The sequence below is a fragment of the Anthonomus grandis genome, chromosome 22 (genome assembly GCF_022605725.1).
Source record: "Anthonomus grandis grandis chromosome 22, icAntGran1.3, whole genome shotgun sequence".
Lineage (NCBI taxonomy): Eukaryota > Metazoa > Arthropoda > Insecta > Coleoptera > Curculionidae > Anthonomus > Anthonomus grandis.
This window is the reverse complement of record NC_065567.1, coordinates 17,152,503-17,176,446: the sequence shown is the minus strand read 5'-3', so window position 1 is coordinate 17,176,446 and position 23,944 is coordinate 17,152,503. Positions and strand designations below refer to the sequence as shown.

The window sequence follows — 23,944 nt, the reverse complement described above, 5'->3', positions numbered from 1 at the left end:
TTTGAGGCCTACTGGCGGTTTTACATATCCCAGTTTCCACAGGGAGTCCGCTTCCTCGTTTCCAGCATAGCCTGAGTAGATAGGCAACCAGACAAGCTGAGCCCATCTTCATCAGTTTCTTCCGAACCTTTATTGTAATAGCCTTAACGGCAGTTCTGCTGTTAACTTAGCTAATATCCGCAATATAGGATTTCAGCCTGAAAGGCAGTAGCGTACAAAAATGCCCAGGGCAACAATGCCCTGCTTGTGTATAGAGCTCCACTATAGAACCTTGCACCAGCTCTATTGTTTATTCTGAAGCCATTTGGATACCGGATGGTTCCCCTATTTAGCAATATAGACCAGTTGGAGTCCTGATACTCCTTTCTACCTCCGATATGGCTCACAAAACCGTTTCACATACGTCTTATGGTTTAAAATATCGGTCATCATTTAGTTCATAAATATTTCACGTCGTTCACATCAATATCAGAACTTTTTTACACTACATTCTTTTATATCCGAAAGAGTTATTAGCTTTTTTTTTAATACTTCCAATCACAGACGCTTATTACTTCTACATGAATACTGATAATCTTGTATTATTAACAGCATTTATTTTTGTTTACTGTGTTCATTGCTTAGCAACATCTTGCTTTCCTGTTGTTAAAACGTCAAATGACGTTACTGTATTTATCATTATACAAAAAAGAATTGGTATTGACGTCCTTAAGGTGTTATATTGTTATATGTTTAATAAAAAAAAAACCAAAATAAGCCATAAGAATATTTTGTGTATCTCTTATCTCATTACATCTGCACATTATCTTATCATATATATTTTAGTAAATTTTTTAATACTCAATACTAATCAGTGATTTTTAAGATCCACTGTTTTAAACATAGCATCTGTCCTAGAGCAAATATAATCTTTAGTTGTTGTTGCATGAATAGCCTTTGATAGCTACCTAAGAAGCATGCTTTCTAAAATATTTCTGCTACCATGTTGAACTGGAGTTCTCCGTTTTGTTCTTCCTCTTAATTTAACTAGCTGATTTATGGGTGATAAGGTCTATCTAGAGTTTCAGGTAGTTATTTGTAACTAGAATTGTCCCTTTGTTCGTAATTCATTTTTTTATGACACCTTCGTTTTCAGTTATGGTCTACGGCTGTGTAATGGAGATTTATATTGGAATGTCATACCACGCGTTAAAAAATATCCTTACTCAGGAATATTCCTGCCTCCATGTTTAGTTTCATTTTCCTTTATTCATTGTTCTCTTGATTTAACAGTTGAATTAAGGATGAGATGACTTTTCTTGGTTCTAGGTAATTACTTGTGCTCGCCTTGGTAGTTTCACTTGGTTGCAGTGTATCGTAGAATATTTATTAATTTTTTTTCATGCCTTTCCTCGCTCTTGCTTTTTCTTTTGTAGTCAGCATATCGAGAAATCTTTGGAAGTGTTCAAACTCAAGGTGATTCTTAGCTTAGTACATAGTTTCTGGTAATAGAGTACTCTCTTAATCCCAAAAAGCATCAGACGACTCTTCCACAGCTGCGTCTACTGTAGCTTTTCTTTTATTGGCATAATTAAGTTTTCCTCTATTAGCAACAACAACAAGCCTATTAAAGAAATTGGATCGTAAAGGTAATATTTCTACATTTGTCAATAATTGATTGTTTTCTTTCCTTGGGATTCAAGGTCTATTGGTGGGTCTCTTACATCATACTTATGTAGTGTTTTTTAATTATTATTAGTTATAATAAGATTTAGAACTTATTACTTGGGCTCGGACACTCTATATTAAAACAGAATATCTTTAATTCAGACAATCTCCCAAAAAAAAATAAGATAATAAAATATTTATATTGTATTATGAAACAGTACAATAAAGAAGTTGACCTTAACGGATCAATATCCGCAACGGTCATTATGAAAAAATACAAACTACCACCTAAAAATAAAATCGGCTAGACTGCTAGGCCATTCATGATAAATCAATATTTAAACCGTAATGGTTAAACTGGTTTACTTTAGTTATTGATGTAATTAAATTAAATGATCTTTGTTTAATAGGCGATAAATATTTCCAATTTACTATTTATAGAACATTGATATGTAAATACGAAATCAAGGTCAAAAATTGCCAGAAGGTTAGAAAAAAGCCATACAACGCTATACATACACGTCTGGACAACGAACACGTCTGGATGCGAAAATCACTGTCTTAACTTGCAATAACAAATATATCTCTATATCCTATATCTGTATTCTACTAATTAGAATCTGAGCTGAATTAAACATAGAAAAATCCGAGGTGTATATTTCTCAGCGCAAGAGGGAAACCAATGAAATATTGTCGCTTTATCTTAAGACTTTTATTTGGATTTGAATAAATCTAATCTGAACACGGTATAAAGCAATATTTATCAAATGACAAATATTGAAAAAAAAACAGCTGTCAAAAAGTCAGGAAAAATACAAACAAGGTTAGCAAACCAAAGACGAGGAAATAACAAAAAATTAACTTATTTTACTAAGAATCCTTGCAAAAATATTCTTTAACTTTATTTATTGGGACATGTTATGGACAATCATCGAAGAGTATGATGATCATACCCAAATAAAAATATTGTAACGATCTTCATAGCCGCGAATCTACCAGCTGTTAGGGCAATCAGAAATCATTTCGATGAAGGCTGACACACCTTGCGACATCTCGAAGCACACGTGGAAGGTTAGTGAATGTTTTGCGACAATGAGTTACCTAAAAGAGCTAAAAAAGAGCCCTCGCCGCTAGGAGGCCACATCAATATTGGCGCAACTTTTAAATAGAAACTACATACAGTTTAAATAAGTATTTCTAGAAGTCTTAAGTCATTGTATGTAGTAAGTACGTGGTAATGAATCAGTTAGCTATTTCTGTGCAACAATGTGTTTTAATTCACCCCTAAACAAATAGTAAAAACGCTACAATATCTTTTAGGAATATGTAAATTTTTAAAAACCACGTAGGACATATAATAATAATAAATACATTTTTATCGACTTACAATATGATGGCTACAGCCACATTTTTATTTGAAAGCTGCAAGGTCCACTTTGCTTGCACAAAAATCTGAGTTTCAAGAACAGATGGCCAAAGATTCTCACACTCTATTTTCCGTTTTAATAAAAAGTAGGATTTGCTGCTGTTTCTAAATTCCTAAAAACTACGCAGTTTTCTCCGGCATTATGAATTTAGAATTAATTTTTTTAGTAATACATATCAGGTGATTTCTTTAAAATTTAAAGTTAATTACCACATTTTTAAAAATCCTGTAAATTCGGTCTTTCCATTTTAATTAATTAAAAAGAAAAAATTGTCCTTTAAGCAGTAAATACGTAAAAAATCTCATTAAGCTGGCTAAAGGATCGAGCTGGTCGATGAATGCGGGACCTCAGCAAGGCTACCAGGATTTAATTTGGCCAATAGAGTTTTGTCACTTTATGCGGGTCAAAGTTCAGGGAACTTGGCGGTTTTCCATGCCTTTTTCCGCTTTTCTCCTGACAACAGGGCGTTGAAAATACGAAACGCCGAGTGAAATCCGAAACACTACAAATTTGGAAATTGGTAAGGTTATTTTGCTTGATGCTCTGTAATATTCATTTATACAATTCAAATGTTGTAATTAAATTTTACTCTCGCACTATATTCAGGATTCATTATAAAGAGTGAACGACCAAAAAAATATAGGGTCTTCCAAATTCGCTTCTTATCTTATAGTAACCGTACAAGATACGAACTTGGTTACATCTAACCAAAACTCCAATAACTATATATGTTAGTTTAGAAACTTATATAGCTAACATTAATTTATAGAAACTAACATAAACCATAAAGAAAACAAAAATTTAATTTTTTTTTTTTCATTTTTCTCTTTTCTCCAACGTAGTATTTTAACATTTAAATCAGTTTTAGGCTTCCATCATAAACTCAATTTTTTCAAATACAGACCTGTTTTTTTCAGGAGATTTGGTGTAATTTTATCTAAACCCAATCTTAGTTCTCTTAGTTTTCAGTACTTTTTATTTTATTAAATTGAGTGTCAATGCGTATTTTTAATGAAACATTTTTTACATAAAATTTATATTCATTATTTAAATTCTAGTTTTCTGCCTGGCGCTTCTGGTGTTTTTCTGATGCTATGTGATTGAGACATCATTATTTTCATCTTTGACATCTTTCATCATACCTTTGACTGATATAGGGCTATATGAATGGATACATGAACCTTTTCACTATTTTTCTTTATAATGTCATTTCTAAATTAATGTACGTATCTTAAGGAAACGAATATATATGTAAATATTAACATTGAAAACTTTACCACTTTATTACTATATCGGTCTTTTATTATTAAATTATGGCCTGGATTATTTAAAGGTTGTAGTGTTCCGGTATAGTTTTTCTTCACGTCATGAATCATCATCGTTTCATCTTTAAATAATTAACACAATTTTTTGGTAAATTACATGCCCCGGGAACGTTAAGTGAAATAGAACAGCTCCAGTCAATGATCATTTTTGTATGCCTTTTTGAGTTCTATACGTTGAAAATGCCTTACTACTTTTTCAACCATATATGGAGCATCTATACAGTTTGCAGACCGTACAATCAGTCTGATCAAGTTACGATGGAACGGGACATGGAATAAATCATAAATTTTTCAAAATAATTTTTTTTTCACTTAAATTCTTAAATCAACTCTCATCAAAATTTCTTATGGTCAATAAATTCTCTAGTTTAAGTTTTTTCCTTTAAATCTGCGGTTTATAGTACAAAATCTTATACAACAAACAAAAGCATCAAACTTAAACAAAAATGTTTATTTACTCCCATACAAACCAAAATAAATTGTCATGACAAGAAAATTTAAGGACAAAAAAATAAAGACAGGAAAATATTCTTTATTTAGCTTCTGACAAAGAGCCGCATCAAACCATGTCATATTTGGTTCTCACCAATTTTGATAGGAAAGGTTTCGTCCCTGCATTCTTCGTGGCCGTAAAGGTGATTCGCGGTTTTATAGCTGATCTTCGATGCCTTGTCTCACAAAATCGGGTTTTCAAATTAAATATCAATTATACTAACAAAGGAGCACCGTTTTAATACGTATATTGTGAATTTTATTATTCACCGCTTCAGTTTTGGTTCTTTGTGATAATTTGCAAATGGTCTTATATTCCACTTATTTCTGGCCTTGATCTATTCACTGTTATTGATAATTGGTTCCCCGAAAAGAGTGATCAATCCAGGGTTTTCCATTTCAAACTCTACAGTGCTTTATACTAACACAAGATGTGATTAATAGGATTAATACTAAGGATTCCAGTTTGACCATTATGACTGATATCATAATTTTACTTATCGGTAATTAGTATGTGTCAGATCCATTAAATTACAGTTAATTTTCGGCTTTTGGTTATTATTTTGCGAAGCAAGCAGTTCGGTTCAGCAGAACACGGTATGGCTAGTGGTTCTTTTAAGGTTGACATAGCAAGCAGGGAAAAATGGCGTAACACAAATTCTCGATCTCAAAAGAAAAAAATTTGTAAATATGATAGTAGAAATGTAGAAATGTTCGCTTTTTTGGAAGTTGCTATAGGGCCCGGATATAGAAATAATCATTTACTCCGACAGTCAAGCCCTGCCTTTAAGGCAGCTGACCAAGTAACTAGGATCTGTTGCAACCTAGCCTGAGAGTACAGATATGCACTGGACATGTTGTGTAGGAGAAACAGAGTCCGACTGTATTGATGTTACAGCGGATTATCTCTCCCACCGATCAGCCTCGAGCCCTATTTTGGATTAAGTAAGAGATATGTTTCCCATATCCTAGACAACTGGGCATAAGGGATTATCAGTCCAGGAGGGAGTCCTATTAGGTTTAGATTCAACCGACATCTGCATATCTTAGCCATAGTTAGGCTGGCGGAAAGGAACTTTTAGTTTAGTTAGTTTTAGCACCCGCCGGATACTATCCCACTACCACTTTTACTACTACTGGTTTCCGACTTTCTTAGCTATCTCGACTTGTGAGTCATTAGCGGTGTTACACCTTCATCTTTTTTCAAACTAGTGTATGTAGATGGTTGAAACTGCTCAAAGCTAACTGCAATGTCTCTAAAAGCCCATCAATTTGATTTTTATTTAAATCTTTTAACACAGTTATGTCATTACGTTAGTAAACTATAAACTATTCTAATAATATATATAATATTTTATAAGAAATTATGAATAACTAGAAAATGACAAAAATTTTAAAGAATCCATTTTAGAGAATAAAGAGAATTTTACACTAAAAGTATAAAAACAGTAAAAAAATATATACAAATTGTGCATCGTTGCTAAAACCACTTAATGGGTGTTCATTTCCAATTACTTTACTACTTACACATTTTTTTTATTTTCTTAATAAAGGCAGTAAACGTAGGCAAAGTAATGATCCCATATATCTATTGTAGAAAGCGTTGTCGATTCCACATAAAAGCTGGAGAACCTATCCGAATGGCCAATAGAAAATATCCAGGTTATATGGGGGAACTCATTAGATCGGGAAAAGTTCTTATTTATGAATGGCGCCAATGCTAGAAAACGAGTTGCGTAATACGGAAAGAAGAAACGCTACGGAAAAATCTACTAGCCAACTGGCGCATATTCTGTTCCAGTATCGGACTTCCTTACGTATAACTACTTGTATATTCGTCAAGAAGGAAACAATGCATTAATTAAATAAATTACATAAGCAATATTCTAATAGATGCTGAACGGTGCAATATGCAACGTGGACGTAATGAAATATTTGAGATTCTGGGAATTGTTTCGCTTGCCAAATATTGTTTACAGTGTCGTCTGTAGGATAAATGTATATTCCATAAGGAAATATTTAAGATTTTTTAAGAGGTCAATATTTAAATAATTTTAGTAATAATGTTTTTTCCTTTTAAAAAGTTGATTAACTTAGTCTTGCTATTCTTCTATTCTCACACTGTATAAAACACTCATAAATAAGTTTAAGACTCTACAATAACTTTTCGCCACACAGTTTGAGAACTTTAATGGCTTAATGCTTTTTAAATTCAAAAATCGTCTTTGGATCTCATAATGTATTGTCATTACTGGGATTTCCTTTAATCCCCGATTGAGAATCTTGAGAATCCGATCGCGAATAATTTTATTTTTATCTCTAGCGTATAGCGTATCTCTTTGTAGAATTTCTGTACAATTTTTAGAATATCTTTTTTATCAGTTGTAATTCTGCCTTCCTTATTTTGTAGCCTTCTTTACAGATCTCTTTCCATTAGAGTGTCTACCTAAGCACTTTTATTCACTTCGATTGTTTTGGTAACCAACCAGTCACTGGAAAAAATGCGTTTTCTGTGAATTTTCCTTCAATAAAAACTCAATTCTTCATTTTTAAAAATTTGAGCAACTCATAAAGCATCAGCCTAAATATGCAATGCAGACAACCAAAAAACGACCCGAACGATTGCAATGCCGAATCCCGCAGGATGGTTTGCATCTATCTCATGGCAAGAGCGTTAATGCCGGCCCTGCACGCAAATAGAGCAAGCGCCTCAATATTGATTCCCAAAAGTATGAGGTCTCTGTATAAATGTATAAGTCCAACGACGGATAGTGTTCTGCCAAAGGTGGGGCAACGGTTATGTCCCTAATCGTAATTGAGACCCCAATTATTTTTATTAAAGGTACCCAACTAGAGTGATTGTATGCCGTGCTGTCTTACTAATCAACTTTTTAAAAATACATTTTGAGCATTTTATGGCTTTAAGCCGATCGATCTCGCGAAATAGGGTTTCAAAGTAACTAATAACTCATGATCGGCTCATTTTGGAACTTGTGTAGAGCTACGTGCCCCGCAATGCCCGTCGATAAGGTAACATTTTTAATTTTAGTTTTCTTGCTCGACTTATAGGATTTATTGATTTTTACCGAATGCGCCTACTTATTCAAACTTAATTAACCGATACTAAAAGTTATCTGCGGTATAAAACCGGTAAATATTTAAGCTTCTTTTGTAAGGTCCTAATAATTAACCTCAACCTTGTAAAAATAATTTCGTTTTTTGTCAATAAGTAACTTTTTTTTAGTTCAAATTTTATTTATTGCTTCTCCTCTTAATTATTTTTTTTTTAGCAGTTGCACTCCGAATATCGGAGTACTTACCGATGGCATGAATATACGGGGCCACGTCAGGATGTAGTACGGAAAGCTCCCATGCAGAATGGTATACCTCCTTCGGGAGGTACCACTGAAATCGTAGATATTAAACCGCCGAAGGAGGACGAATTTGTAACTGATTCTGGTAAGATTAGTTCTGAATATTGTCTCACATTTTATTGATCACTCTGGTTCAAAATCTATGATTTTGTTTTTAATTAAGATTTCTTATCAAAACGTAAATTTGGTTATTATCAAATTACCTTAACGAGCAACTATTGAAAGTGGCTTTAAAATAAAAGAATATTGAAAAGTTTCTTGGCTGATGAAAAATCACGGACATTCTTGTCTTACTTACTTAAAGAAGTATTGGAAATTGGATTTATCCGAGGAAAAAGGATTATTCTATCATTTTCAAAAACTGTTATGTGTGTGCAAGGTGTTCCATATTTCAAAAAACGTTAAGAGCGTAAAGTTATCTAAAGATTATACTAAAAAAAATTCGTAAAGTAAATAAAGAATGGTTTTACAATAATGATATTTTTTTTTAGTATAATATTCTTAAAATGGTCCTTGTTGAATGCAGGCTTGTGCCCGTAAGCCAAAATATGACGTAGTTACACGTATTTGGCCCCTGATTTATCGTATTTGTTCAGGAGCCTGCTGAATACGCTCCAATAAATCTTTCCTTGTACGCTAACTTGCGCATAGACTAAAACATTCATGTACCTCTATAAATAAAAATTAAGGGGATTGTGATCAGGTGATCTTGTTGGCTAGGAAACCTCGACCACCTAGGACCATTCGGCCAATTTCCAGAAATTCCGAAATTCGGTAAGGCTCCATCGATTTGGAGCAACATGTATAGGTAAATATTCAATAAAACATCCTCCAAAATCCTTGCAGTTGGTTCATAAGAAATTGAGGATAACTGTTCGCATTCAATTTGGTAAGAAGCACAATAGAACCAATCAATAAGTCATCGATTAGGGCTACCCCAAACGTTAACAGAAAATTTATGTTGAAAATTACATGGACGTACAGCTTTTATGATTTTCTGATTCCCACTATGCAGGTTTCTCAGATTTTTAATACCACGCGTGAATGTCACTTCATTTATCCAGAGGACTGTTCTGTAAAAATGAATATTAAGACGGAACTTCCTTAATATTCAGGTAGAATAGATCTGCCTTAAGTAAACCTTGTACCTTACGGTAATGGTAAGCATCATACTTTAAAATTTGTCATTCATTCGGGGTATTTCAACTTGTCTACAGATTTTACGTATACCGATAGTTCGATTCCTTACAACAGTATCTAGTACTTCTTGTTCCAATTCTGCTGGCAAGTTCACTTCTTGATCGAAAGGATAATCACGCAGACCACATTTCCAAAATTGTCTGTGGACTTCCAGAAATGTTCTGTAATGGGGGAATGCAAGCACGCTTTGAGCACCATTTGAGCAAACTGATGTCGATATTCGATAACTGCTCGACGAGCACTGCCGTTACAGTAGCCATTCACAAAATGCATGTCTGCATAGTCTTGAGAAGAAAATCGGTAGGGCATTTTAATAAAGAACATCACTCACTCAGAAGCTGGAGCTGCACTTAAACTTGCTCGCTTGTATGTCAATAATTCTAAGTTGCTGTTTTGATCACTCATTGATTTGCACAAATGTGTAGGATTACTAATGACGTGCAGGCAGGCAATATGTTCCGAGAATAACTGTCTTGTTTATCGTATAACACAGTTCCGTTTGAATTTGTGAATTCGAAAAAAAATTTAATAGTTTTTATTTACTTTACGAATTTACTTTTAGTACAATCGAAATAATATAAAATTTTAACTTTTATCATACATTAAAAATTATATACACAAGGTAAACCTGTTTTTGAAAACCTCTTATGAATTCCTAGATATTTTTAACTAAAAGTGCTTTCAAGAAAATAACATGGACCCTCAAATAATAATCCAAAAATAAAAAATAAATCCAAGTTAAATATCATATATAATATCACAAGAAAAATACTTTTGTAAGAGATGTTTTAACTTTTAAACCGATTTAAAAAATTGTTCTCCTAATAAATTCAATACTACTTGACCAATTTTTATTAAATTATAAATAAATTTTAATTTAAAGTAAAAATGCTAAGATTTTCTTAACTCAAATAAATTTTCTCTAAAATTACACTTTATTAAAAACAAAAAACATTTTTTTTTTAAATCCTGTTTATGATCAGCCTTGGTGTGTATTTGAAAATGAAAAAAAAGAAGTTTCAAAAATATATCTATTTAGATTATGCATATCTTGTATTAAGAACAATGCATTTTTTTCTCTTCTTATAATAATTTTGTAACAAGACTGCAATTCTTGTATCGCTTTGCTCTTGTTCTTAAAATAAAGTGAAGTAATTATACTCTTAGCCCTTGTCCTGCTAGCAAAGTAAGTCCAAGACCACTAAAAGAAAATGTTGCATTTTGAAAAGCTCTAGAAATAACTAAAATGTTTTTAAAGTAGAAGGATTGATGGATTTCAACTGGCTTCTTCTAAATATATATTACCTATTTCCACAAACTTAAATAACCGTAAATTTACAAAAAAAAACTTATACAACCCCTCTTACTAAATGAAATAACACCTCAACTGAAACTCTAAACTTAAATATTAGTTAAATACAAAGAATTTTAGTTACATTTCCGTAGCATGTACTGAACAACTAATTCTTTTGATAAAACACTAACTTCAGAAAAGAAAATTATGTTGCTAACCGAACTAGAAATTTCATCAAGAATTTAAAGTTTTTAACAACAGCTTGTTAGCCGCTTGTTAATCGATTCACGTAGTTTTAAAGCCAATTTTAACGCCTGGAAAAGCATGTTGTCATTAAAACTACTTATGAGGAATTTTTATTAGAAGCAATAAAACACAGATACAATTAATAATAATTTTACAAATAGGTTTTTAATTATTATCAAAATTCACAGAAATTTGGAAAAAGTTCAACCTTCTTTCCAATGTTCCTTTGAATTCTTTTTATTTTGAACTTCCGGATCTGGATTTACAGTTTAAAGCGAGAAAATCTACAGTCTTTGATATTCAGATATTCAGATAAGAAGACTGTAATTTCCTAGGGATTCTTGAAAAGGCGGAATATTGTATAAAATATTATGATAATTTCAATTAAACGGCAAAATTTCATTAATACTTTATAGTAACGGATTTCACGAAATTATTGCAAAGAATCAAAATTATGTTTTATTCATTGAAATAATGTATTAGATTTTTGTATTATTATAGAAAATAATTTGTTGGATATACAGTAGCCAGAATAATTTATTTTTTTAAATACAACCATGATACAAAGCATGTTTTGCAAAACCTAATTGATAGTTCTTATTGATGTGGTTTCCCAGTTACCCCCTTGGTTGTCTTGATTTATATCAGCTGAAACTATACAGCCAATTGACTAATAATAAAATTGTAGTAAAATAATTTAACTATAAGTAAAGCATGATAATTTTTGACATCCTGGTAATCCAAAAAACATTCTATTTCATAATAAATCTCTTCTTACTCACACACAATCATTTCCCTCTGGATGTTTCCTACTGGGTAGTAATAAATCCTTAATATTTTATATTTGCTGCTCGAGCACTGTGAACCATAAATCTTATCCAGGAAATTTGCCGGGTGCGAAAAATTCACTTAAACGCCTCGAGCTTGTCCGATTCCTCTGGCCGCAAAATTGAGAAATTCTCTTATCGGTTAGGAACGAGCCAATTTCCAATTTAAAAGATTCTGTGGCGATTTGTTCAGTCAGTGAAATGAAAGGCGAGTTTGCAGAATCCAGGCCCATTATTGCTGGGATTTTAGCGCCAGTTAATACGTTTTCAACTCCCTCATGATAACTATATCGGGTTACCATTTCTCTAATCGGATTATAGAGCGTTTGGGAATTAACTAGGACACTTTATGGTGATTCAATTTCTTCATTAATTAAATTTAAATATGTTAAAAAAAAGGGGTTTATTTAAACTTTTTTTTATGCCTAAAGCACATGTGATGTCATCATCATGATTGCTTGTGGAAAGTGTTTTAATTGGAAGCTACAGAACTTCTATACTTTTACTTTAAGCACGCACTTATCAGAATGATTGGAGAGATAATTAAAATGATATTTTCTGAATTGATTTCACGAATACTAATATTTAATAGTTATTGCATTATAGCGTTTTATTTTAAGTTAATTAGAAAAAAAAATGTTAACTCAAAAATGATATTACTACAAAATATGTTTAAATGCAGAAATTTTAAATAACATGTCAAATATTTACAATTTTTTTGCATTGCAACTTTAATGGCTACGATACCCTCAATACTAATTCATTTGAATATTTCTGTATTTTTAAATTTTATAGCGAAATATTCGTTAAATAAATATAGCTTAAAGAGACTCGGGTTTGCTCTCAGAAATTGCCAATATTTTTTCTGTGAGGGCTGATTGGTCTACTGTGCATTGGTAATGTCTGTCTTGGAATACTGCTCAGTTGTGTGGTTACCAGATTTTCAAAATCGCACAGTTTTCTTAGAGCGCGTTCAACACAAATTTCTGAAAGTATGGGCTTTTAGGAAGAGCATTAGAATGGAGAACCAAGATTTACAGTCTGATGGAACAACAGTTAAACATGCCTGCATTTAGTACTCGCAGAGACAGATTTTGTAAACTCTTTATATTTAAACTTGTGAATGGCATGTTGGACTGGCCTATTCTTTTCAATTCAATTGGTTTTAATATACTATACCAATAGCTAAGACAGTAGCCAATATTCTATATTCCCTTTTATAGAACCTTGTATGGTATAAATAAGCCTCTCTATAGGACTTTGAGGCTAATAAATAATCCTAATATCGATGTATTTAATGTGTCTTTAAATTAGTTACGAAGTTATCTTGCTTATAATGATTGAAATTACATATGTGTTATTATCAATTTACTTGGTAATATTTGTAATGCTTATATACTACCACTATTAGGATTTCTATTTTTTTTGTTTTCTCGTTGTTATATCCCTTACTTTTTGTAATTTTCTTTTGTAGATTGTTATATAATTTTAAATCAAATTTGTAATTTTGTATTTTGTAACGGCTAACGGAACTTTCCCGTCCTTAATAAATAAATAAATAAATAAAGAGGAAAACAATCATTAAAATATTTCTTATTTCTTTCATTACAGTTTCAAAGCAGGAGCCAGTAATGCCCCGCAGGAAAAAGTATCCCGACCTAGCTTATCGTCATCACGAATTTCTTGTAAACGATGGGGTGACTGAAAATAAGGGAATCGATTCCAGAGCTAGGGTGAGTCTTAAGCCTCGTTCACACGCACCCTCCTTGTATGTATATATACAACCATTTCACATATATTTACCCTGAACAAACACTCATAGCACTCACCCCCATCTACATTATATCATATATTAGACGTGTAAGGTTTAAAGTTTCTGGTTTAAGAAATACCTGCAACTGTATATTAAGGATTAACAATAAGAAGCTTAAGTGATTTATTTTAATATGTGGTCTAAGGTTAGTTTAATTTCATACTTATAATATAAAAGTGTCTTGAAAATCCTAATCTTATTTCTAAAACATCTTGTTTACGTTAATAAGTTGAGTTTTTTGTAACAGCTCGAAACAGTTCTATTGAACTTTGCTTAAACCAAGTCCGTAGGTTCTACATGATGTTCTTCCAGGCCCTGTTTTACCCAATACCTTTCCTTGTATTATGGTTTGCAGTACAGAGTATTCATCTTTATTGCCTCCGGTATTCTAGCAACCTTTTTTTAAAGTATATGATTTATACATCTTTTTCCATTCTTTTTAGCACTTCTACGTTTATAATGTGAAATGCCCATGGTAATGTGAGTATTTTCCTTTAGAGGCACATCTCAAATGCTTTCAGATTTGTAGTAGTGACTTCTGTGACTGTCCAGGATTCTACGCCATACAATAAAACAGACAAGACATTCAAAAGTGCCTTACTTTCATTTCAAGAGATATGTTGCGACTTTTAAAAATGACACACATGTTGTAAAATACCAGACTTGCTTTTTGTAATCTCCTTTTATGTCTCTTTTTTTTGATGATCATGTTATGCTGTGCTTCCAAGCTATCTGCTCTCACCATGGTATCGTCGACGTCTCGAATACCATTTAGTCTGACTCCGTTCAAAAGAATACCTTTTTGTTGTCCGTTAAGGGATTTGTTGAATTTTTTTAAGAATATAATTTGAATATTGAACCTAAGAGAATACATAACTGCCACGTATTTTACCTATTCCGTTTGATCTTCATCAAGTCTGAAACACGCGGTCTAATTCCAGTAGAGATTTGAAATTAGCCTCTTTGGCCTCTTTCAGGATATTGATCATTTTACGATGATGAACGTGATCAAATAATTTTTCATAATCGATTAGATAAGCGTATACATCATAGTTGGCGTCTCTGTATCTCTCGATTAGGACTTAAAGTCCAAAAAGTGCTTCTCTGGTTTTGACTGCATTTACAAAACTAAACTTGTTTTCAGATATCTATCCTTCGCATTTGTAGTAAATTCTTCTGTAGACGACTTTAAGAATAACAATTTTAGAATATGACTGATGGTCCGATGTTTCTCGCCTTTTCAGGTTTTTTGCTGCATTTGGTAACGGTATAAATTCTGATTGCGAGTTTTAGATTCTGTTCAAGATGTCGGTAATCCAGGCTATTTCTTGATTATCCAACAGCTTCAAAAATTCGGCCTCTAAGCTGTCTGGTTCCACTGTTTTTTATTTTTCATTTGTTTTATTGCTAATTCTACCTCATGGATTAGTATGGGTGGGCCTGTAATTTTTTCCGACAGTGAGTCCTTGATCCCTAAAAAGCTTTTCTAAGCATGCCTTCCACCTGTTTCTTTAAATCATGTTTCTCAAAGATAATTTTTCCATTTGTGTCTTTGATCTTCATGATTTGTCGCTTTTAAAGGTTCCAGCTTTCTCTCTTATTTTTTGTGTAGATTAATGCTGTCGTGTCTGGCTTAGAGTATTTCTATTTTGGCGTATCTCTCTGCTGCTTCTTTTTCTTTCGCTTCTCTGAACTTTTCTTAATCTGTGTCTGGATGTATTTGTACTCTTCTTCATAACTTTTATGTATTCTTCTCTATTCCATTGGTTTTAAAATTTCACTGGTCATCCAAGATTTTTTTTTGGTTTCGTGATTTTAAAAATGCCTTCTTTATTGAATTTATTATTTTGGTTAACTTTCTTCAGATTCATTTCTACAATTCCTACTTGCAGTAGGATTATTTTTTTATTTATGGCCGCCTCAGGATATGTTTTAACTAAATTAAAGCATTTTCTGAACCTTTCGTTTACTAACATATAGTAAATTTAGGTATTATATTGAGAATGTTACTAGACATATCTGCTGACGATATGTTTATTGTCTTCTCTTTGACAATTTGTAGAATGGATTTAATACTAATATTTCGTTGTTTTCTGAAAATGTATCAAGCCTATTTTTTCTGTAATTTCCTTATCCTAATCCAAACGTTCCAATAAAAGCTGTTTTCAACCCCACTCCCAATTTGGCATTAAAATCGGACATTACGATATTTATTTCGTCGTTGTGTTACGTTCTAAACTTTGGTAGAGTCATTCGACTTCCTTCTCTTTGTCTGCAGCGGGTGCGTATATTTGGACTATGTTCATATTTACAGGATGAACTTTTACCCGCAGTAGGATTGCTCTAGAATAAAATTGAACACACATCAGTCAATATGTTTTCCAACTCTTACTCCAACTCCATATTCCACTTCTTACTAATTGCATAGGAACATTTATATTTCAATATACTTAGCCAATGCAATGACTAGGTTGGTGTAAATGGTTTTGGGATCTTTTTACATATTTATGTAAATTATCACCAGTCGTATTTTTTATTTTTTTCTTGCATACAAAGAAGTGAAAAATATTTATAGTTTGGTTTGGTATCATACTAATTTAGAGCGGAAAAATTAAATTTCGTTGAAGGACGAGTTATAATGGTTGAGATATTTAATTCCCGAAATGATAAAAAAATTTTGATTCCATGAAATCTAGTTGTTTTAAAAAATTGTTGGTTAATCTAAAGATCCTTACATTAATAACCCATTAATAATATCTAGATTAATACGTACCCAATTTGACTTCTTTCATATCAACTGTACTTATAACGGATTGATCTTCTAACCAAACAGCTACCATTTTATTACATCTATTTACCATCAAGAAAAGCGCAAAAATAGCTGTATATATTTTCTCTTGGAATGGCTAACTCTATCTTTCGAGCAATCTAAAAGAACTGGTAAACATTATTTCAAAGCAAATACGCTTTAACGACTGTGGCAGAGTAAAGATTTCGTATAGGGCGCCGCACGTTTTCACAAGTTTCCCACTGGCGAATTTTCTCTTTACTTTGAAATAAACAAGAACAGCAAAAACAACGCCCGATCTTTAAGTCCTCACAATGCCTGTAAAAGCGAAACGGAAATTTAATTCCTTTTCCTTTCCCTACCCTGCAGAAAGGTTTATTTGAAAATAGGAAAATTCACGTAAAACACGGTTGTAAATCTTGTTTGTTGTGAGTAATAAAAGACGGTTTAGTACTGCTTTTAAATTAAAAATTATGGAAAAGTTTGCCAGGAAGTCAAGGCCAGACAGACGTATGCTTTCATTAAAGGTTTATTTTTATAAAAAGTTGTTTAGAAGTAAAATGTAGGTATAAATAATTAATTCAGGAATTCTTTTAATACATTAGCCAGTAAAGGTCGTTTGTTGCTATTGTCTTTGCAAGTTGATACTTTCAGTTCCTATTAATTTATGAAATGAAAATGATACTATTTTAGGTTTCAAGACTGAAATTTGCTCGTAGGTTGACCTAGTTATCATTAGAATGGCATTCGCTCGCTTGGATATTCTATTTACGTGTTAATTCCAGCTTAACTTGGAGTTCTATATTCATTCCCCAAATATTTGAATACTCCTAACAATGGAATTAATTTACCTTACAATGTAAGGGATCGATATCTCTCAAATTTTCCTGAATATCTAAGCCTGTCTTCTCTGTCCTCTTTTAGTATTTGGAGAAAATGGTTTTTCTTCACATTTCAAAGAAAGATTCAGTTCATCATTCATTCAAATTTTATCATTCTTGTTTTAAGCATTAATTCCATCTACATGAGATCAGTGACTGCTCGTTCATTAGATAAACTTAAAATGACTTCAAATTCCAAAAAAAAATGCTCCGGAATCTTGGAAACATGGAAAATTAATTTAAAGCTGTGCATTTAAAATATATCTAAAAGACATAAAAATTATGTCAAAGAAATAAAAAAATTACTCCCAAAACTCTGGCACAAATTAAGAGACTAACCAGAAGAACTATAAATATAGCATAGAAGGAGATGTGGGAAAAAAGTGTATGAAAATTAACAACTATATAAGCGGAAAAAAGTGCTCAAAATTCATAAGAAACTTAAAGTTCGACTCAAATAATAGGGCAAATGTCCAAATACTACCAGCAAAGAAATGGACCGGTCACTATCAAAAGCTGTTGACTGAAAACGGAGAAGAATATTTGTTGAACACACCTACGGATGTGATAGTAGAGAGAGATACAATTATGGTCAATATATATTGACTAAATCAAGAATGCAGTACAAAATGTAAAAAGTGGTCGGACCGCAGGTCCAAGAGGAATCCCTGCCGAACTAATCAAATGTAGGTCAGAAAAACTGCTTCAATAACTCACTTGATGCATCAACCAATACCTAAATGGACGTCTCTGCAAAATGGAAAGAGGCATATATATCATCCATAAAAAAGGGAATAAACTGGACTGTTTAAACTACAGAGGCATATCTGTAACCAGCATCATGAGTCTTGTCATGAGAGAAAAATATTAACAAAGAAGAAGAAAAGTCAGTATTTCGAGCTGAAAGAACGTGTACAGATAACATCTTCTACTTAAAACAAGTTATAGAAAAAAGGTCAGCCGGTAACCAAGAAACCCATCTTATGTTCAAACATTTCTAAAAAGCCTATGATACACACCCTGTCAAGAAGTTATGTAAAATTTTACAGGAAACCAATCTTAGTCACTCTATTATAAAAGCTCTCAAAAACCTGTACAATGGAACATTGATAAAAGTAAAAATCGGTAATAACTTATCAGAGAAGTTGCCAGTAGATAAATGCTTACGCCAAATTTACCTACATTGTTTAAGATCGATGGAAAGCCACCGATATGGGATACACTTGGTTCTATACTCTACAATTTGCTGACGACCAAGTTAATATAGCGCAGAGCAAAAAGCAGGAAGATTATAATAACTGGAGATTGGAAATCAACACAGAAAACAAAATGTCTCCCCATAGGAACAGAAGTATCTAACAACCAATTAGATATAGATAAAGTACTAGTTGGAAGGTTTACTCGTATCTTAGTGTAAAATTTGACTTATCTGAAAAAAACGATAGAAAAATAAAGAAAAGAGTATCATAAGCCAGAAAAATTATAGGATGTCTAATTGATGTACTATGGATTACCTAAATTAGGAAACAACGTTAAACTTGTTGTATTTACAACATATATTACCAGAAAACATAAAAAACGACGTCATGTACCTGAAATTTAAAGATTACTTTAAATGCTTAAAAGAAACGAGAAATTATTATCAACTCATCCAAAGATGCCTGAAACAAAATAAAAAGAAGTTTAAGACCCTAAAACAAAAGTGGCATTTAAAAAATTGGAAATAAAGATTAAAATCCTAAATCAATAGCCGAGTTTTACAAAAGCAGTAATTTGCCCATTTTAGTGAAAATCTTATTTTTAAACAAAAACATGTTTACATATAATAATTAACTCTAATTTTTTTGCAGCTTTTATGGAAAACTAAAATGATCAGTTAGATACTTATTTCAGAAATTCCTGGCTTTGCACCTTGTCGTCAAGTTGCTATATCTCTTTATTATTCTACATAATTGATAATCAGAGGATTGGCAGCACTAATTGCATAGGCATCAATTACGTATTCTCAGAGTAGGAGCTATTTGCAAAATTAGACCTTACTATTTCAGTTAGTCTATATATATAAGGGTGCTGGTTCTTGTTGCCTCTTTGCAAAAATGATCGATGACGTTAACTTATTTTTAGGGCTTAAATGAAGCATTTATGTTCAGAGGTTGTATTAGTAGTCTAATCCACTTCGAAGTGGTAGGGGATACTAATGTGCAAAACAGTAAACTGAGGCAATCGCTGAAGAAAATGGGTGTTAGCAGCTCTATGGCGTTATTATTTTATATAGGGATTCGGTTCAATATTGATTTGAACCTTATTTTCTACTAAAATTTTTCGTGTGTTTATAATAAAATTTGCTGCCTGAATTACTTTATACTTGCCGGCTTTCATCCTTTTGTCGCTTCTTACAATGTAACATATCAACATAAAATAATCGCTGCCAATACAGTTACAGGTATTTCTAATAATTTAAGAGAATCGATATCACAATAAAAGGTAACCACAAAAATTCGAGCACATCCGTCAGTATGGATTGTCGGGTAACCGCCGCCCGGATGCTTCCTATCCTGCCGAATTTTATTGATTTGTGAAGTCATAAAAAGGACTTCCTTCTATTTTCACCGATTACGTAATTTAATATCTAGATATATTATACTTAACGCTAACGATATGGCTTTTTTCTTATCTTATTTAGTATATTGTATGCCTAATTAAGATTGACACTGGGCTAAAAATTATAGATAGTATAATAGAACTTCCTAATTTAATTATGACAGTAAAGTCCTAATCATATTATCGTATACTAATTATGTTTGTCATTTAAATTATTACGTAATATTAACCCCGATGCGATGTTCGATAAGCTAAATTTATCGGATAGTAGTTTTAGGCTTAAATTGGCTGTTCATTGTTTTACAATCAATACTGTTCTAATCTCGATAGAACAGCGACTCTGATTAAAAACTAGACTAATCCTTTGTCCAGAGAAAATTAAAATCGCGCTTTAACGGGGATAACGTTTACTTATAGGTTTGAAATCGCAATGCAACTGAAACAGCAACATCAATTACTTTTTCCGGATATGCTAATTTTACTATGTGGAACTATCCATCGATAATACATTCATCAATGTACAGAATTCCAGGTTACATTCCAACGGGATTAATTATTATTTGCAGGGATTTCCGATTGAGTGGAATATTTTCGGATTTACAGGATATTGCGCTGTTTTAATTTGTGAATTTTTACTGAAATTATAAATGGTGAAATTGTTTTTTAAAGTGTTGAATATATTTAATCATCAATTATTGCATATGATCCTTAATGGTTTTTAGTGTTTAGTGTTGACATTTTTACTATTTCAATTTTACCATATATAAATATTTACTATTCAGAGATATACTTTATTCCGATTGAAAGTTTAAGTTTTATTCAACATCTTCGTTCAAATAAATAATTTTTTAGTAGTGCAAAGATTAGAACAATAAGGACTTTATAAAATACGTAAAAAGCAAGACCTAAAAATATAATGCTTTATGCTCCATACAAGCAAATCATGTTTAACATTTAGGATTATAAGTAAGTCATTAGCACAATAATTGATAGAAGTATAGAAATTGGCTGAGAGAGACATGAGAATTACCTGAAATGATGCTAAAAGAACTAGAAAATATTTAGGGAAAGTAAAACATATACAAATATGTCGAAACTATAAATAAAAATAATAAAACCGAGGAAAATATTTAATGAGCATATTCTCATGGCAAAGGTAAAAATCATATTACTGAGGTGGACAATGTTGAACAAAAGAACTATTTAACCAATGATTATCCATTGGTCATCAAATAAATGAAAATTTCAATAGTCTAATCCACTTCTACAAAAAATATATAAGGGATTAACTTTAATATGAAATTAGTAAAAATTCCACTATGATTGCTCACGGAGCACATTGCTACGGAACACATTGTTGCGTAGTACGGACATACACGATCCGGTTTCAATGGATGCGGTAGAAACGGATGCGTTTCTAACAAAAAATCCAAAACTTAATTGTTTCTTTGATCGGGAAATAATGACTTCATTGCAAGATTTTTTGCGGGAGTCAGTATAACGTAAACATTGAAGGCATCCATATTTTGAAACTGGTGTAGAAAAAAAAAATCGACAAATTTCATACAAATATTTGGCAGTATCATGATAAGTTGTTTAATTATTACAGGATGTCTAAAAAATCATTTGGCGAATTGTTAGCTGTGTTAAAACAAGATATTTAATTTGGGTGAAAATGACTAACAAACGCGTTACAACCGGAACGTGTATCGCGATACATTTAAGTACGTGTGTTGGCTAGGGACAATCCCGTCCGTTGTCCGTTGCTACCGCAGCAAGCTGTGTTCAGCGTTGCTCTTCCGTCGATGCGGTGCTAACGCATCGTGTACGCCTCCTATCTTAACCTATGTGTTGTAGTACCAATGCGGTGCCGCTACGTTTCTACCACATCCGTTAAAACCGGATCGTGTATACCCGCACTTAGTCTGTTAAACATGAAACACCAGAAACAACTAGAAGATATCATCTACTTTTGGTGTATCTCAGAAGTAATTGTAGTATAGTAGCAACTGTAAAATTTTTATTCCTTTACCATAAAATCCACAAGTCAATGTCAAAATAGTCAAGGGACCATGTTGTTAGAAAACTATAATAGAAAATTATTAAGTTTGGCCAATGCAGAACAGCTCTTGCTCGTAATCAAACTCAAAATAGCAAGTTTGAAGTAACAAAATAAATATATTTAACTGTCTCTCTGCCATTAAAGCGCCGAATATAATCAGTAAATATGAAAGTGTATTTCTGTAAATCCCAGATCTTAAACATCTCCTTGATAAGTGGGGTAAACATGAGGTAGATTAGTTAGGTGCTTCGAAAAGCTTTTTTTAAACGGAACAACTAAACAAACAAAATCTTTTACATTTATTTTCAAATATTCATTCATTATTAGAGTTCAAAAATAAATTTCTAAAATTCGCTATAAAAAAATTGTACTTTTTCTTCTAAATCTATATAATTTCAATGCTTTAATAGATATGACGCATCACCGTCATAATTGGCTGGAGCTGGAAATTACACAAATCGATTCATAATTTCATCAAAGCCCGTAACAGGCTCTTAATAACTACATGCATATCCAGACCCAAGTGCCATATTTAGCTCGTTTCCGTTTGTGGTTACCAATATTACGGCATAATCAATCATGGATGTCATTTGCTGCGCTCATTGTCATTTAATCTATTTAAATTTATCTTATGCCTTTGTAATTGACGTGACTGATAATATATCAAACGGACAGTCATTGGCTTTATTTCACTTTTGTTTTTGTTTATTTATTTTTTTTAGGAAAGTAAGGTAAGCGGTTTTTGCACCTGCCCTCCCCAAATAATTTTTTTATGTATGCACGCTTCTAGGTTTAAAACAATCACATGTGAAAGTATGAAAATCATCACTTTACTGAAATGTACTAATTATAACTTTTACCTAGTAAGAGCCAAAATGAAATTGTTGATTTAACCGATAAATGACCGATAGAACTTGTTAACTTAAGAAGACGGTTTTTATATTCAGGACAGGCTCTTTTTAGGAATACATTTTCTACAATCTAATGAATTACTTATCCAAATATAATTGTGATTTGTAAAAAATAATATATGAAGGGTGTGAGTATTGATTGCTTTTATTTACTACAGCTTTTCGTTTGATGCTGGATATAATAGTATAATTCCAACATTATTTTGCACATTTGCTTATTAAGAATATAGTTCACTTCACACCCTTCAATCATTTGAATACCTTGAGAGGTCTTTACATTTGGTAATCAATTCTCTTTTTGTAATGCGTTTTATATGATAATTTAGAGAAGTCCTTTCAATATGCTCAATGATTACGATTTACACAAGATGTAAAATAATGTTTAAAAGGTTGTTAAATATTTATCCTGGGAATCGCGCATAATTGTTATCTTTAAAGGCATTAAAGCTAATAAACCAGACGTTTTATTCATCAATGACTATAAATATTTATTTGTAATTGTTTCGACACACATTATCACAATGAGAATGTCTGTTTGCTCCTTGGCAACGTAATTACATCAGACTCGGTGGATGATAACGACGTTTAATAGAATAATAAGAAACACCTTATCATCGATCTTACCAATTGGCAATTTCGTTATGTTCTTATTAATTCCCAACCAAATTTATAGGAATTTTTTATCTTTCTGGACTGGTCATATCGATTTAGCCTTGAAAAATCCTCGAAATTTTGTGTTCATTTAGGTTTTATAAAAAAGCCCATAACTTTTATGACGTCTTTTTATTCAGGATAAATCTGGATTCTAATATCAGACATTACATTGACACGTACTGATAAATGTGTACTTATAACCAGCTTTTAAATAAAGGTAAAGTTTATAAAAAACCAGAATGAGAAACTCGTACATACAGAAGATTCTCGTTTTGGCATATCGGCAACGTTGATCGTCCTCAAGCTTTGACAGAAATTCATTCATGAATATAGGAGTAGGCCGGCAATGCATCGTTGGCAATATAATTAATTACTGTTAATGTTTGTTAATAATATCTGTAA

The 23,944-nt window shown here is 32.1% G+C and overlaps 2 protein-coding genes across 14 annotated transcripts in view; one reads left to right on the top strand and one right to left on the bottom strand.

Annotated features, from left to right (window-relative positions):
* LOC126748368 (delta(24)-sterol reductase-like) overlaps positions 1 to 23,944 on the bottom strand; it is a 49,855-nt gene that overhangs the window by 9,900 nt on the left and 16,011 nt on the right. The window contains exon 1 of one of the 2 annotated variants that reach the window (XM_050457550.1): positions 16,419 to 16,434. The exons of the other annotated variant lie outside the window; for it this stretch is intronic. The gene's annotated coding sequence lies outside the window, so the exon portion shown is untranslated. Of the gene's footprint in view, positions 1 to 16,418; positions 16,435 to 23,944 lie in introns of those variants that run through there. 2 annotated transcript variants of the gene reach the window in all.
* Positions 1 to 23,944, top strand: part of LOC126748365 (nuclear protein MDM1) — a 79,851-nt gene that overhangs the window by 40,568 nt on the left and 15,339 nt on the right. For 5 of the 12 annotated variants that reach the window (XM_050457545.1, XM_050457544.1, XM_050457538.1 and 2 more), the window contains exons 1-3: positions 7,654 to 7,921; positions 8,182 to 8,350; positions 13,444 to 13,565. In XM_050457545.1, coding sequence (XP_050313502.1) covers positions 7,862 to 7,921; positions 8,182 to 8,350; positions 13,444 to 13,565 — 351 coding nt within the window. In that variant the 5' untranslated portion in view covers positions 7,654 to 7,861. Of the gene's footprint in view, positions 1 to 7,652; positions 7,922 to 8,181; positions 8,351 to 13,443; positions 13,566 to 23,944 lie in introns of those variants that run through there. The other 7 variants (XM_050457535.1, XM_050457541.1, XM_050457539.1 and 4 more) reach the window with 5 other exon arrangements.